Raw genomic sequence first — 17,600 nt, forward strand, 5'->3', positions numbered from 1 at the left:
ACATGATGAATAAGTGTGAGGTACAAACCAGAACTGAGTGTTCATATAGACATGCTAATGATGTGTGAACACGTTATCATTCTGTCAAACAAAAGACTTAGTGGTTTAGATGCGCCAGTGGTGTATATTTACATTATTGTAATGCAAGCCGCTGCTTAAAATGGGTGGAGTCGGTAAGATTTATTCATGTTTTAAAAAAAAGTCTTTTATGCTTATCATAAAAAATTATAATAATATATATATTTTAATAATATATTTTTTATTATAAAATATAATATAAAATATTAAGTTAAATACAGTTAAAACAATGATATTATTAAGTATTATTACAATTTAAACTGTTTTCTATTTTAATGTTTTATAATTTATTCCTGTGATAGCAATACTGAATTTTCACTCTTGTGTGTCGCATGATCCTTCAGAATATGATCATCATCTATATTGAAAAGTTTTGCTACCAACTTTTTTTGTGTAATGTAATATTTTTTTTCTTCAGGATTCTTTGGTGTAAAGTTCAAAAGATTTTATCTGAAATCAAAACTATTTTGCAATATTATACTTTACTTTCAGTGCATCCTTGCTGTATAAAAGTATCAAGTAATTTTGTACACAATAATATTATATAATTGTTTTGCAATTATGTAAACATGTTAATGTGACACACATTTAAAGAATCGCCCAGAGGCAGTTATATAATGTACTTTGAATGAAGAAATAAACTATTTTTGGAATTAGACATTATGGCTCATTCGATACTTTACACGAGCCAAAATGGCGTCAGTTTCCGTGCTCGGACGTAAACAGCTTCAGTTTCCTCCTCAGAAAGGAAGATCAGGGCGACTGCGAGGATCACACCGAAGAGATGGGAACGGAGAGTCGCGGCCCTAATTAAGCCATTTTAAATATAAATCTTCATCATATTTATGTAACTCGGGTAAATGCTGCTGTTGTTTACATTTATTGACAGGTATATGTAGTTATAACCCCGTTATAATAACACTATGCTCGGTTTTCCGCTGTTTGTTTGTGGGCAGTAATTTGTGCCTGCAGAGTTATTAGCGTGCTAGCTAACATGCTAGTTGACTCGTTTAGCCGAATGCAAATATAAATACGCGTGTTATTACACGCAACACTTGTAAATTAAAAAGCTTCCGTACACTTAAACATAATGAATTAATTTACGGGTACATTTAGGGCAATTTTCTAATACGTAATATGACTTGTTTTGCTGTTAAATGTAAGATATCCAGTTGGCTAATCAGGTAACGTTAGCCTATACTGGAAATTACGTTTTGCATGCTTACACGTGATTAATCCTGTTTCATCACACTAATACAACTGTATAATACATTTAATCTTTTCTAACTATTCATATGCGTAAAAAGCCACGTGACTACTCTTACAAATAAAAGTTTTCTGTCATGTTTACACAGAAATGCAATATAACTCGCTTTGAGGTATAGTGAGGATTTATATTTTTCGTGTTTGTCGTTAACATGATCTTAAATGTCATTCACGCAGCGTTTTGTTAACTGTAGGGATAACTTCACTTGGTAAAAGATCCAGGGGCCCGGGCCTCAGTCCGCGGTCTTGAGTTGAACAACCATCCGACATCAGAGCGAGTGTGTCGGTGTCAACAGCAGGGCCCGGCTGCACATCATGGGCGACAGCAGAGGTGATGTTTTGATTATATATCCACATGTGGCTCCACGTTTGTGCAGTAAAATTTAGACTTCGAGCTGTAAGCTTAGATTTTAAGTGCATTGCTCATCTTAAGTTAAGTGTTAATGACTAATGGTATGAATGACACGGTGTTTTGCATATAATCAGTGGATTGAGACGCAAAGGTTAATGCTCCTGCTAAATTTACACATCGATTTGCCAGTGTTTCATGATTGTTTTGTTGTTCTAAGTTTTAATGGCGTAGTCTCATTATTAGTTTATGGTAACACTTCATTTTACTTGTACGTATTATATTAATAGCAGTAATATGTGTGTAATTACATGTAACTAATCCTAAATCAAACCCTAACTCTATAGTAAGTAGTAGTACACATCGTTAATTAATATTACTCATTAGTTAAATGTATAATTTCACTAAGTCACCTTAAAATAAAGTGTAACCCGGTTTATTTAGCATGTATCCGAGATAAATAAGCAGTTTGTGTTCTCGCTTAGTTTTATCAAGGCTGGAATTTATTTATTTTTTTGATAATTGACATTTAGCTTTTTGAAGCTTATTGCATTTCATGAGACAAAGCTTGACAAATGTGCTAATTTAATAATCTATCAGATGTTTGAATTAGGAAAGCAAAAATTCCTTTTATATGATTGGCCGCACTGAACGTAATTGTATAATTTTTGCTCCGGTCTGATCCATAAACCCGCCTCTCCTCACAGATTCTCGTAGTCCAGATAGCTCATCCGTTTCCTCACCACCATCAGGTCAGCGTTCGCCCCCGTTGGCCCCTTCAGCCGCCTCCATGACTTCTCTGCCACCCATCACTTCAGCCGTGAACAGTCCCATCAGCAGCATGGGCTCACCTTTCTCAGTCATCAGCTCCTCTCTGGGTTCTCCTTGCCTTCCTGGAACTCCCTCTGTAGGCTACGGCCCCATCAGCAGCCCACAGGTGAGCACTTTCATGTTATCAATCCCAACTGTCCACCAGACTCTCATTATTTCAGTTACAGACCTGTGTGTTTGCATTGAGATGAACAGCCCAGCTTGTTTGGTTTCTGAGGGTACGTTTACACGACAACAATGTACTAAAATAGAAAAGTTTTTTGAAAAGTTTCAAGCACAGACATTGTCAAAACGATCCCCATCACTTTGTAAAAAAAAACACTGCCTATAGACTGAACACGTAATATGCATGTGTTTGACTTCACGTTTTTGTAGTTTACAGAGATGATGATAATATCGTTTTCAAAAGTTTGCGTTTTCAGGCCCCCCGAAACGTTGTCGTGTAAATGAACGGCCAAAACAGATAAAAAGTTTTACGTTTTTAGTTGAAACCGGTGTCGTGTAAAATCCCCTGGCAGAAAAGTCTGGCAGAAATCTGATTTTTTTTTGTTATTGAGTACATGAAAATTCAACAAAGTAGGCCTAGTGTAGATTTAGGGAAAAAAGCTGCACAATAGCTAAATTTGCATTGATATCAGCGACATCTTAATGTACACTACAGTTTTTTTCCCCAAAGAAATTAATTATTTTATTAAGCACGTATGCATTTAATTGGTCAAAAGAGACAGTATAATGTTATAACATTTATAATGTTAGAAAATGTTTATTTTTCAAAGAAATTATTTTTGAAACTTTACATTAATGATGGAATCTTGAAATAAAAGTATTACAGTTTCCTCAAAAATATTAAGTAGCACAATCATCATTAAGCAGCAAATCAGCATATTAGAATGATTTCTGAAGGATCATGTGACACTGAAGCCTGGAGTAATGATGCTGAAAATGTAAAATTTTAAAATATATGAAAATAGAAAACTGTTATGTTATTATAAATTGTAATATTATTTTACTGTTTTAACTGTATTTTTGCATCAAATAAATGCAGCCGTGGTGAGCATTAGAGACTTCTTTCAAAAACATTAAAACATCTCATCTACACCAAACTTTTGAACGGTATTGTACAATGACTAGCAATATGCAACTAGACCTGCAAAATTTCAAGGTTTGGTTCAGCTTAAAAAAAATCTAAATCCCATTTATTTACAGAGGTTATTTGAGTGTTTCACTCTAAAACGTTAATCTTTAACAGACCGTCTGGTATTTTGACCTTAATTTCCAAAGTCTCTTAGTAGGTTTCTGTCGATCTAAAACCGATTTCTTTTTAGTCTAAATTTTAGTATTAACAATACAAAATAGCATAGTGGATTTGGTAATGTAGCACCACGTCCCTCGTTCCACAAGCTTTTTTTGCGCCCCTCCTCATCACTGCATTTCTGTTTCACAGATGAACATGTTTCCCAGAAACATAGAGGTGAGACCTTGTACCCTCTCTCAGTTCCTGACTCTCTCATGCTTTCCTCGTTTTCTAGTCGCTCCTCTCATGCAAATGGCTTCTTCCCTTTACTGTTGCTCATAAATGTTGAAATGTTGCTCTGTTTGGATGTTGCTCTGATTCCTTGGATACATTCCGTCTTTAAGGGGTTTTGTTCAAATGACATCAAAATGCAATCAAAATAAAATTCTTAATGATTGATCATCTTCCACTTGTGCTCAAGTTGATTTGTGATGGAATGGTGTTTGAATGATTTGGGGAGAAATGTCTGGTTATGATCAGTTAAGGGATAATTAGGCATGTGTTACTGACCATAAGAAATTAACATGTATTTTTATTTTACCTTGCAATTTGATTTTTGTTTATCACTAACAAAATAGGGAGTGGTACATTTTTCAAGTGTTCAAAGTTTCAATACAACTTTTTGACTTTTTTTCTGCCACTTCATCTCTTTCTCATCGCCCTTCTCAGATCAACTCCACTGTGTCTATGTCGGGCCTGCATGCCGTCAGCAGCTCTGATGACGTGAAACCACCCTTCGGTTTGAAGCCGCTGTCCAGCCACAGCCCAGGACCCATGCTCTCACAGAAGCGCTTGTGTGCCATCTGTGGGGATCGCTCCTCCGGTAAGTCACTGATAAAATGCTATATTTGATGTCTTCTGCTGCTGTCGCCCGTCTGCTTCAAGGTTCGATGTGTTGTACGTTCAAAGATGCTCTACTGCAGACCTCGGTTGTAACAACTGGTTATTTGAGTTACTGTTGTCTTTCTATCAGATCGAACAGTCTGGCCATTCTCCTCTGACTTCTGGCACCAACTAGGCATTTTCGTCCACAGAACTGCTGCTCAATAGATATTTTCCCTACCCTAGAGATGGTTGTACGTGAAAATCCCAGTGTATCAGCAAAAGTCATGCTCAGTTCAAGCTTCAGCAGATCGTCTTAACCATGTCTACATGCCTAAATGAATTGAGTTGCTGCCATGTGATTCATTGATTAGATAACGTTAACTAGATTTTGTGTTCAAGAGCAGTTGAACAGGTGTACCTAATGAAGTGGCCGTGACGGAGAGTGTATATTAAATAGCCACGTGGTAATTCAATATTTTACATATAAAAGGTACTTCAACCCAATGGATTTTCCGTTTGATGTGCAAGTTGATGAGTGCAAAGCAAAAAAAGATTCATGACAAATGAACAAAAACAGCTTTTCATTATGTAACTCTTATGTAATAACATTGTGTGTCAACATTATGAAATGATCGAATTTGGGCTCACTGATCTGTGGATTAACCTCCTAATTAACAAACCTAAACTGGCCTCATGTCTCTTCTCTCCAGGCAAGCACTATGGCGTGTACAGCTGCGAGGGCTGCAAGGGCTTTTTCAAGCGCACCGTGAGGAAGGACCTGAGCTACACATGCAGAGACAATAAGGACTGTCTGGTGGACAAACGCCAGAGGAACCGCTGCCAGTACTGCCGCTACCAGAAGTGCCTGGCCATGGGGATGAAGAGAGAGGGTAAAAACCAGAAGTCCCTGTCCCACCTAACACATACACATACTACAGACCCAATTTGAGTTCCACTGAAGGGATTTTCAGTGTCTGATGCCAGTGTTTCCTCCCATTATAAATGCCCCTACATTTAATTGTCATTTGTTTGTAAACTACATTGGTCACTTTGTTTATATTTATGAGTTAATGCAATAGAAAGACTGATTTACCACAATTTGGGTGAAATGTTCTTTGCTGTAGTGGAGGAAACAAACTGATGGTGATATCTAGAGAGCAGGGTGGATGATTGACAAAAAAGCACTGAAATGTTATGTACAATTTAATGGCAATTGGGATTTACCAAAAAATGGCAGAAATGTAATTTTTTAAAAATATACTTACTTTTGTTTATTTGACATTTATTTAATTTATTTAACTTTTATTTGTATTTATTTTATGATTAATTAGCTTGTCACTAAGGAGAGCGAAATAATGACTTTTTAGAATGAAGCAAGACAGATAGACAGTAATGACAAGAGTAGGTATAGCAGAGACATGTAGATTTCATAAGTCATATAAATCACAGCACAAACCAGAGAGGAGAGGAGAGGGGGAGGGAGGGCTGTTGTCACCACTAACACCTGTCCCCCTCTTTTGTTTCCTCTCGTTCTCTCTCTTCCTCCCTCTCCTTTTGTAGTGGTCCAAGATGAACGTCAACGATGTAAGGAGAAAGCAGGGAGGGAGGGAGGGTTGGTCATGTGTGTGAATGTGGGAATGGTAATGGTGAAAGAATTGCTCTGTAGGATGTTAGTCACAGCCATTAAAGGGGTCATGCCATCTCTTTTTTCTGAGATCCACTTGAAAATATGAAAATATTTTCTTAAAGTGATTTTTTTTTCTCAAATTGATCCCTAGAGTCTGACTGAAATGATAAGAGACCTTGTTAAAAAATAATCATCAGCCCCCAACCCAGCCAGAAACAGCACAATATTTTGCTGTTATTAATTCATTTGATGTTTATAAGTAATAGTATACATGCAGTCTTTTTGCAGAATATCTGGCAAATTTTCAGGTCTGAATTTACCATATATTTTCATAGTGCATCAAACTGTTATCATTAAGTCAATGGAAACTTAATTCCACATGATATGACCCCTTTAAATGACATGATGCAGCAAAACATATTAGTCATGTGAGAATGATGTTTTGAATTTGTGCAATAAGGGACCTTTGTAGCTTTTACTGGGTCATTGAATAAGGAATGTTGCTGGAGGACTTAATTGTGTGAATGAATGCGTTGAAAACTAACCAGGAACTCCATGTATCTGTATATCTCTGTGTCTCTCTTCACCTGTTTTCATCTTTACCGCTTTCCCTATTCACTACCTTCTCTCCTCTCATTTTCCTTTTCCCATCATGTTAATCTCTCTCACACTGTCCTCTGCTCTATCCTTCATCTCTGTCTCGCCGTCTGGTTCCTTTTCTTCATTTCCCTGTGTGCGATACAGCAGTTCAGGAGGAGCGTCAGAGGAACAAGGAGCGGGAAGGAGAGGTGGAGTCCACCAGCGCTGCGAATGAAGAGATGCCAGTGGAGAAGATTCTGGAAGCAGAAATGGCCGTGGAGCAGAAGACTGAGCTGCATGCGGATGGCAGCTCAGGTGGAAGCTCTGTAAGGAACAGATAAGCACGTTAAAGAGGATTTATGATCTTTAGTGCCAGGATGATCTGTTACGTGATCCAGACCTTTAAAGTAATTGGGCTCTAATTGTAGCAGCCCAATGACAGTAGGCTGGTTGACTGGTTAAATGCAGGAAGTTTCATAGAGCCAGCCATTCATATTGGAGCATTCAGTTTTAATAAAGCGTTTGACATTTTTACTTGCAATATGCATGTATATGTAATGAGACAGACTGAATGCAGAGGACCTATTATATATTTGTAACATTTTCAACTTTCATTAGTGTGTAATGTTGCTGTTTGTGCATGAATAATGTCTGCAAAGTTACAAAACACAAAGTCGCTACAAAGGGAGTTCTACTCTATATCAGTAGGCACTGTTTTTTGAATTCCCTGAAACGCCACAATTGTAGTCATGAGTTTTCTTTTGCGAACGTACACGTCACAATATTTCTAATTTAAATGATTCTTACCCAAGGCATAGGCAAATAAAAGGGGGGTGAGGTCTGGTTGCGTTAGTAGTGTGTTGAAACTCGTGGTTTTGGTAATGGGCGTGACATTTCCGAAACACGCTCAACACACTGGTCCAGCCAACCAATCCGAGCACATTGCGCTTTTTGGAAAGAGGGGCCTCATAGAGACAGGAATTAAACTGGGCTGCATTTCTCGAAAGCTTCATGAGCAAAGTAGATCTTAGAGCAAAGTCTTAGAGCAAAGTAGATCTCTTCTACGATCTACTTAGGCATACAAGGCTTTTGGAAAACGCAGCCCAGAGTGTTACATACAGGCGGTTAAGAGGTCAAATATAGGAAAACAAATGTGTTTTATGAACATCCAAGTATGAAATTCTATTCTAGTCCCAAAAACAAAATCAAAACTTTGTAAAAGAGCATAATATGGCCTCTTTCAAATGCAGATTCCTACTGCTATATAACAACAAAAAGACTAGTGTGATGTTACTGTTTTTGTTTCATTCCCTCTGCTTACCACTTACCCATAATACTTTTATTTTTACCTCTCCTCAGCCGAACGACCCAGTCACAAATATCTGCCAGGCAGCTGATAAACAGCTGTTCACTTTGGTGGAGTGGGCAAAGAGGATCCCTCACTTCAGTGAGCTGTCTCTTGATGACCAGGTCATCCTACTGCGTGCTGGTAAACCTGTTTGCCTCTGTCTTTTTACTCTGAATAACATATTAATATATTTCTGAAAACCATTTAATAATATAAATCTGCAAACTGTATTTTAGTGATGCTTCCCTTAGCAAACACTGTTATTAATATGCTTTACTCAATATTGAACCCCACTCTTATGCTGCTTTTATTTGTCAGGCTGGAATGAGCTATTAATCGCATCATTCTCTCATCGCTCCATCACGGTGAAGGATGGCATTCTGCTGGCCACTGGCCTCCATGTGCACAGGAACAGTGCTCACAGTGCTGGGGTGGGAGCCATCTTTGACAGGTAATAGTCATGTCCCATGACTGCAGACTGCCAAGATGCACATACATTTTAAAAAGGTGGATGCATATTTTTTATCAGATAAGAAGACATGCGCATAAACTATGATGGAAACGCATTTACTGATTACATTCCTTGATGCGCAAAAAAAAAACTTGCGTGACTTTGCCTCAACATTAGATGAGATTTGTTAACTGGACTAACCAGCAGTCCGATTTCATTGCACAGCATCTCAGTGTTTGGTTTGATCATTCTGAAATGCCTGAGCCCAAAGTCTGTCATCAGAATAAGTTGGTATAATGACTTCCTAGAAGGTTCTCACATGATTGTGTTCCCAAAAACCAAGATAACATGACAGCGTTTATTACATTTCGTCTGTGCGCTCTGAGACACAAGTAATTTATGATGTAAGAAAAAAGAGCCACAGTGGCTTCCCCAATTTCATCAACTTCCATTTTTATTACAGATATTTTGCATCAATTTCCCATGAAGTGAAGATTTTTGTTCTCTCACATGGGATGGAATGTGCAATATTTTTGCATTATTCCTATTTTGCACATAAGTAATAAATTCGCCACTTTGGATGGAAACATAGCTATCGATGATGGTTCATATCCACATCGCACTTTCATTTAGCTGGAATCAGACTTTGAAAATGAGACTTAATGACAATTAATTGTTACATTTGTTTATATTATTCAATTCAATGCTTTTCTAGAATAATTTCTTGTTGCAATCGTGTAAAGATGTGCATGTGACCTGCTTTGCTTATGTGTGAAAAGGATTAGACAATAGTTTATTGTATCATAGTTAGTGGTAAACCTGCGCTCCTAAAACTTAACAGCTTTGATTCTTGCTTTTTATGACACATTTAAGGCTGCAAAGGTGGTTGGATTTTCCTGCGCCATGAAATACCTTTTACCTCCCGACAGCCTGCCGCCTTGACGCTGCTATATATAGTGTGCTTTTTTAGAATGACACTGAACGACAGACAGGACATGCACATACATGCAAACACCTATATGTGCACCAACGCTCTCCTCTGCTTAGTCTCAACACACTCCCATTTACATAATCAGTACAGGCACGCATATGAAGTGTGTTCTGTCATGTGATCTGCTGTTTATTACAGCAATTGCTTATTTCAAGGAACAAATTTAGCACATTTCTCCCCTAGACTTCTGAAGACTCCATATTTTGTCTTTGTCTTATGCAAATCCAGGAATAATGAGCTACAGGCTGTTGTTTTAAATCAGCTCATTCTAGATGTGCTGTGCTACAGTTTGTTGTGATGCTCATATGAGATTGTCTTTTGTTGCCATTCATCTTGTCATAATGTCTCTGCTTCAGAAATGAGCCTCCCTGTCCTTGTGCTTCACTGTCCATCTCACCTGATTTTTGCAGCGCTTCATTGTCGTCCTGTTGGTGCCATGTGCTGTGTACACATGCTTCTTGCTTTGCTTTATTGGCTCATGCTCTAGATGCTATTTAACCCTCTGTGCAAAATCTGATGTGTCTTCAGAATCATTTTATGCAATTAAGGCATACAGTGCATAATGAACTAAATTAATTAACTGATATATTCCACAACATCAACAACAATAATAATATTATATTTTTTCTTCCGGGCTCAACAGTGATTTTGTATACATTTTTACTATTGTTCAGATATTTACAGGCCTCATTAGCAAAATCTGAAATTAAAATAAAAAGTTTTAAAGTGTTATATTTTGTATTAAAATAGGTATTTTTTAATTAGCAGCAGCTAGAAATTATGTGTGAATAACACATATTTATTACATATATTTTAAATGATGTAATAAAGTCCTTTTTAAAAATATTTGAACTAATGATCACCAGATTTTAAAGTCCCCCAGTAGTCAATATTTGTATCCCTTAAAACTCATCTTTGCTCACCAAAATGACATATTTAAATGTTTTTTCCTGTGTTAAAAAAGGTCTTCATGCCTTAAAATAGCTTGAATGCAACTTCATTTAGTATATGCTGAACCATGAATATGCAAATTTGCCCCGCCTCCAGTCACTCACTCCAGCTCAGAGATCCTCTCGGTCAACTTACTGAGGAAAACACTGCACAATGGCATTACTCTTTACAACGTCGGACAAATAACGGTAATTAATATGATTAGCCCTTTTTAATGTGATGCTAATGTTACACAAACCATGCTCCGAACTACTTAGAACGTCAGTGGAGAAAGGCATATATTCATCATAACATCATAATATACATCATACACCCGCTATATTGTTAAATCTTATACATTTTCACATGGTTTGTCTTAAAGCATATTAAAAACACCACATAAACATATAAACAACATTAAAAAACAGATTTTCACCACAGGGGGACTTTAAGAGAACCGTGGTAAGGTTTGCATCAACAGATTTTGCAAAGCATCAATGCTCAAATCATCAAAGTTTGCATGACTTGAAATTACATGTACATGATTAAATCGTTGTAAGTGTCCATCCTTATTGTTGAGCCCTGTTCTTATCCTGATTTTTTTTGTTTTGTTGATCATGTTATGTTGTATTTGTTCTGCGCTGGGAATTGTCATTTCTAGCTTCATTGCTGCCATCCAATGATCCGTCTGCCTTCCTTTCAACAAGAGCCTGTAGCTTGTTACTCTTTGAACTCGGCCTACCGCCAACATACGTGGAGTCTTAACGTCTCTGCCTGGGCCTTTCTGGAGCGGGGAGACATTATATAACTATGATATGTGTAATGACATTTTAATAACACATTGTGATTGAACACACAGGGAGAGTGCGCACAATGCAGAGGTTGGGGCCATATTCGACAGGTAATGACACTCCGCCACACGCCATAAACAAACAGCAGCAGTCAGAAAAGCCTGTAGCTTGAGAGTTTATTTTGGATAAAATTATGTCTGGGGCTGTTTGGGGCAGGTAAAGACCAAACTGACCTTGTGTATGTGTGTCTGTGTGATTGAATACATTGCTTGGACTCACAATGTTAGCAAGAGTGACTGATGTTTTATGTTGCATGCTCTGTTTTTAAAAAATTAATTTCTGAATGTTCCTTTTGTCGTATTTTATATCCCTGTTATACCAGGGAATTTTATGTTGTTTTGTATATTTTTAAGTGGCTATGAAAACGGCTCCACCAAGCTTTTTTCTGTTGCCTGATTGTGAATTGTGGTACTTCAGAAATTAACCTAAATCTTCTCTCTTTTTTTCCCCACCTTTCCCTTCTTGCTTTTCATCCCATGCTCCTTCATGCCCACATTTTCATGGCGTCAGGGTGCTGACGGAGCTGGTGAGCAAGATGAGAGACATGCAGATGGATAAAACAGAGTTGGGCTGCCTGAGAGCCATCATCCTCTTCAACCCAGGTCAGTCTGCAAAGTCATAAACATTCAATTCATATTCGTTCATACTAAGGATATTCTGCTAAAACTTTTTTCCCAGATCAAATACGATACCGATACTTTCATTTTTGGTACTTGCCAGTGACGTATTTTCTTGGCATTTGTAATTTTAAATTAAATAGAATAACTAAACTAAAAACTTCCCAGAAATGTTTGTTTGATGCACTGATACCAGGCGTTATCGGTGCATCTCTAGTTCGTAGTCAATTTCTATTCAACCAAAATCCAAACTTAGAATGAGCTAAAACTGTAATTGTGCAAAGACCAGTTCAGATTAAGAGTTCAGTTCTGATTTTTACTCCTACTGTTTTTGACCTACCTGATGACAACTTTTTTGTTTTATGTCTGTTGTGCAGATGCAAAGGGATTGTCAAGCCCAAGTGAAGTGGAGTTACTGAGAGAGAAGGTCTATGCATCGCTGGAGGCTTATTGTAAACAGAGATATCCTGACCAGCAGGGGAGGTACAGCACTCAGCACATCATTTTCACCTCGATCCCTCAATAGTTCACAACAGTAGGGTTCAGTAAAATCCCATTTACTATCTTCGTAGTGAAAAGAAAATGGGTGATCATTACTGTGGTTATATATGTTGCTCAGTGCAGTTTCTCAACATCTCACTTGGTTTTCAGGTTTGCCAAGCTCCTACTCCGGCTCCCAGCGCTTCGCTCCATTGGCTTAAAATGCTTGGAGCACCTGTTCTTCTTCAAGCTGATTGGAGACACCCCAATTGACACCTTCTTAATGGAAATGCTTGAAGCGCCTCATCAGCTGACCTAACATGGACTAGGCTCGATCCAGTTCAATCCGGTTTGCACCAGGGTATCGCAGTCCCCCCTGGACTCTGGGGCTTTACTGTCTCACTTCCCATTAACACCTTCCCCCACTCTCCTACACGTTCTCCCTGCCGCACCTTCAAACCAGTTCAGCCCCGAAAAAAAGACTCTAAGCTGTCTGAAAAAAAACAAACTTGTTTTCCATGTAAGGTTTTACACAGTATGAGCTGTCCAGAGAGATCTTATTCTTCGAATTCCTTGGAGGTTCTAAACCATAAGCTTCAATTTAAAGACTTCGGCTTCCAGTTTTAGAACTCTCATATTGATTCTAGAGATCTCCGTGTGTCGCTTTGGTTTGTATGTTACTCTGAATGCACGAATTCTACTTCGTTTTCGTTTATCATTGCAGTTATACAGCCCTTCGGCTGAATTTACAGTGCATGTGTGACCGGGGCGAGAATCCGGCGAGCCATTTGGCTGGTACGAATCAAGTCGCGGCAGACCTGCCTCTTTGTTTTTGACTGTGGAATACTGCTAACTGCTATCTTTGGGATTTTTACCTTGAAATCCTACTTTGTACTGTACTCATGAAATGAGTCTGATTTATAAACGGCATTGGAAATTCTCGGCCTGCTGCATCTGGCCCATATGAAAAGCAGGCTGGGGTTTTACATTTGTGAATAAATGTATGCAGGTTTTTTGGACATGTATTTTTGATCATGTTCTAAGGAGGGCCTAAAGGCACAGAGTAATTCTCGCAGGAAAATCCTGCTTTTTTTGGCGGCAATAGGAGGGTCGACCTTGTTTTTCTTGGTTTGTGTTGTTTTAAATGAGCAAATAGATTGGTATAGGTTTTGGTACCTTATAGAGGACCCTGCACCTTTGCCATTTCATAATTTTCCCCATGTTCTTTTGATCTATTTCTTCACCAATTCCACACCATGACCCCCAAAGGACAAATATTTATAAAGTGTGTGTGTGTGTGCTGTGTAGTATGTCCAACCACTCTTGTCCTTTCCACGTGATCGGTGTAGAAGGCCTTTTTCTTTTGGGTTTATGAAATCAGCTTGTCATCAGGCTCCTTTGGAATGAACTGGTATTAACTTTGGCTTAGTAAACAACAAAAGTGATTCTGGTTTGTGTAAAGGCTGGAATACTCTACACATCGTTTGCAGATTTTTGCCCTGGTTTACAGTCGGGAAGAATTTACATTAGTTGCCGAAATTGAGAGCAATTTTTGGACAGTCGAAGTTGAACGATTTCACAGAAAACCGTGTAGTGTACGATGGGCACAGACTATGATTCCATCCAGTCGGAGAATATCAAACGTATTTTAGAACACATCTTGTTTTCATTTGGCATGCATCTAGCAACAAGAAGCATGTTTCTGCATGTGTTGATGCCCTGTTTTTCTCTGTAACCATTGACAAAGTCTGCAAGTGTATGATGCCTAGTGTTTACAAATCTGTTCTGATTTTAAAGGTAGTGTAGTGTGTATTCCAGCTTTAATGTGTTGTAGGAGAATCACCTTCTACATTTCATCTGTACCGGTTGCCTCCCTCATAGCAACTCTCTGAATTATTCAACAGGGACTGAGGGACTAGGGTCATGTAAGAATTTTGCGTTCAATCTGAAAGGTCGACGTGTCAAAACCAGCATCCACTACAATCTCTATGCATTTATGTGCGAATGTTTGTATTGTCATGGAAGAAAGAATTCAGGCCATTAAACAAGATCTAGAAAGTGCACCAGTATTGATGGTGGGTACTATTTTCATATATGCCTGACCTGTTATTTTCTGTGGCTCAAACCAAGTAATTGTAGGCAGAGACTTGAGATCAAATGCTGACAGTGTTTGAAGTTTTTATAGAGAAAAATATCTAGAGATTGCTAGTGGTCCCACCATTTTCGGTGCTAGTAATGACAACAGTTAGACATATATGTTGACACCCAAATAGAAACACGGCAGTGGTCAAAATATGCAATTTCTCCAATAAGCTTGAATTTGATATGCCAATTTCTTATTTAATACATAAGATTTAATTCTGCATAATGATTTTAAGTGTAGCATCCAGATTTTATATATCCATAAGGTGCTTAATTTCCAGTTGAGAGTATAGTCATGCCGTAAGACATCAGATTAACATCAGATAAGATCGTTCTCATATGTTTGAAGGATCAATGGATTGTACTGTAATCTATAATATGCTAGCCATTGACATGTGACTGAATCCAGACTTCCATTTATAGCTTTGGTTCTCTGTGACTAGCGTTGCCCCCCTGACTTAACTTCCCTGTGTGTTTGTTTTGTTAGGGCGAGCGGTGGGAAGAATCCTGTTTTGAAGCCTTTTTAATGTGATCAATGACTGACCTCTGGTCCTATAAATTTGGCTTCCCGGTAGTTCCTCAAAGAGGTTCTGTATTTTCTTGTGTTTGGTCTATCCAGGTTCCATTTAACCCGGAATTAAAGCTATTTCAGTTGGTGTCTGCTCTATATCTGAACAGTGGGAAGGCATATTTGATTGTGCACTGTGTGCTTGTGTTTTCATGTGGGCGTCTGGAGCGTTGCCAGAGTCGTCAGTCAGCCTATAGGGTGTGTGTGTGGGTGTGTGGGTGCAGCTTTGCAGAAAAAATCCTAAGTGAAAGATGCATACATGAGTCGTCATGTGGTAAAAATCTTCACCGTATTTCCTTGGAATGGAGTGCAATGGCCCTGTCTCCTATTACTTGATTGCAGTTAGCCATAATCGACTTTTCGCTTGACTACATATTAATCCAGACATGCGCTGTGAGCTTGTGTGGCCGACCCTCCCTGTCTTTTGGGGTCCACTTTTTTTTTCCCCCAAATCATTTTTCATAATCTTACCTTTCAACAGCTCTCAAAATTAGCTTAGGGTTGCAAGGCATTCATAAAAATGAATAAGGCTTGCACAGGATTTTGTACAATGTACAATGTCTCGTTACAATGGACCGTAACCCCTGAATTATCCGTCATGCACCTGAACTGATTCAGCACTGCCAAACAGGTGTGAGGGGAGTGTGTGTGTGTGTGTGTTTTTTTTTTTGGCTGTTCCTCACTAACCCCTACTGGTTGACTGTGTACTGTGATGATCACTAAACGGAGCCCCTATTGCAACTATTTATACTGAGCTGAGTCAGAGATCCAGAGGGTTCTGGTAGTGTGTTTTTTCTAAGGCCTTGTTGCTGCAATTGTTGTCACATGTGGGAAAGCCCTCCTGTGTGTGTATCTGAAGCCGAGTGGCGCTCTGAAATATGCACAGTGCAAACTTGAATTAATCTCTGCCTGAGAATGAAGTGGGTGTGCATGTTACAGTCTGAGAGCTGATTCACTTTTATCGTCGTTTTTTTGGCTTATCCGTGAATGTTTGCTTCTGCAATGAGATATATGCATAAGATATGAGTGAAGTTGAAGCATTTGCGAAGGTAAAGTGGGTTCATGCAGGTGAATTGCACAAAACCAGTCAAGAATGTGACCGGGTCACTCTTCACCGCAAAATCAAAAGAAGGAAAAATAAGCCTATGTAAGTACCACTTTAATGGACAGTTTTCGCTTTTCATCACTGTAAACGAAGTGATATATCATTGGATGTGAAGTATTTTATGCTGACTTAAATCAAAATGATTGATCTACATTAATAATCACTATGTAGAATAATTGGAATGAACATTTCTGGATGCATTGCAGTACATACTATTTTTTTCTATTGGTTTTGAGGTGAAATGTGACCTGGACATGCTTTTTGTGAGGTTCACCCATTCATGATCACGATGAATGGATGTACAGCTGAAGGAGGGCTATATGATGATGATTTTGTACTTGTAAGTTGGGGGGGGTGATATGGTGATTGTTTAACGGGAAAGAGATTTCATACTTGATATGATACGTCAGAGCTTTCTTTATTTACTCCCATCAAAAGAAAAACGACAACAAAAATATTGCTTCTCACTATGTTTTCTGACTTTTCTTATGCTTTACATCTTTGTGTATCCCGACGTATTAGTGCAAAACTGTTATGTTATTTGGGGTCTCCCCCCCTCCTCCTCTCCACACCCTTCCCTCTTCATTTTTCTTGTCTAGTTTTGAATCTGTCTCCAGCAGTTGTGGAAATGATAAACTGTACTGAGTGGAGAAAGAAATGTCTCTTTCTTTTTGCTTTATTGTCATTAATTCAGAATCTGTTTTTGTTGGATGTACCATGTGTAAGTAAAGGTTTTAATACAGCACAGTTGTGTGAACTTTTTATCTTATCTTCGCAATCTGCCTGCCTTTTCACAAACATTTTGAAGTATCTCACTTGCCAGACCTGTAGATTGGCTTAACACAATAGGTAATCATGATTTATCTATTCTTTCTTTAAACACTTGACATTCAGTTTGAAGCAGTATCATAATATGTGACACATGCGACTATAATAATTTAAAACTCGTTTAAACACATTACTGATTAGTTTGTGTATGGTTTTGAGACTTATATTCTACATATGTGAGATATACTACATTAAATATTTTAGAAATATATTTTTTAATAATTTTGTCATTGCAGGATCATTTAAATTAATTGCTAAAATGTTATCTTAAAATAAAAAAAAATATTGTAGTTAGATCTAAAATATATACGTTAATATATAATTATTTATCATTTTAAAAAAAGTTAATGGACATTTGAAAACCATTACGCCCCCCTCCCTCCCTCTTTTACACCATATTGTTGAAATCGGTCTTCCTCCTGTCTTTACTAAGATTAACT

General features: G+C 38.1%; 1 protein-coding gene across 16 annotated transcripts; it reads left to right on the forward strand.

Annotated features, from left to right (window-relative positions):
• The first annotated feature begins 763 nt into the window (after window positions 1-763).
• Window positions 764-17,077, forward strand: rxrba (retinoid x receptor, beta a). Of its 16 annotated transcripts, none has more exons than XM_079591987.1 (14): window positions 821-967; window positions 1,539-1,675; window positions 2,401-2,630; window positions 3,969-3,995; window positions 4,488-4,641; window positions 5,354-5,533; window positions 6,204-6,227; window positions 7,015-7,175; window positions 8,209-8,338; window positions 8,516-8,648; window positions 11,429-11,470; window positions 11,931-12,022; window positions 12,415-12,520; window positions 12,689-17,077. In XM_079591987.1, the coding sequence occupies exons 2-14, from the start codon at window positions 1,660-1,662 to the stop codon at window positions 12,834-12,836; spliced, it is 1,443 nt and encodes a 480-aa protein (XP_079448113.1). In that variant the 5' UTR covers window positions 821-967; window positions 1,539-1,659; the 3' UTR covers window positions 12,837-17,077. The 16 variants fall into 16 exon arrangements, with proteins under 16 accessions (XP_079448116.1, XP_079448109.1, XP_079448113.1 ...); XM_079591989.1 differs by having other exon boundaries at window positions 821-934; window positions 7,018-7,175; XM_079591979.1 differs by having other exon boundaries at window positions 824-934.
• Window positions 17,078-17,600: the final 523 nt, after the last annotated feature.

This window comes from Phoxinus phoxinus (genome assembly GCF_949152265.1).
Source record: "Phoxinus phoxinus genome assembly, chromosome: 19".
Taxonomy (NCBI): domain Eukaryota; kingdom Metazoa; phylum Chordata; class Actinopteri; order Cypriniformes; family Leuciscidae; genus Phoxinus; species Phoxinus phoxinus.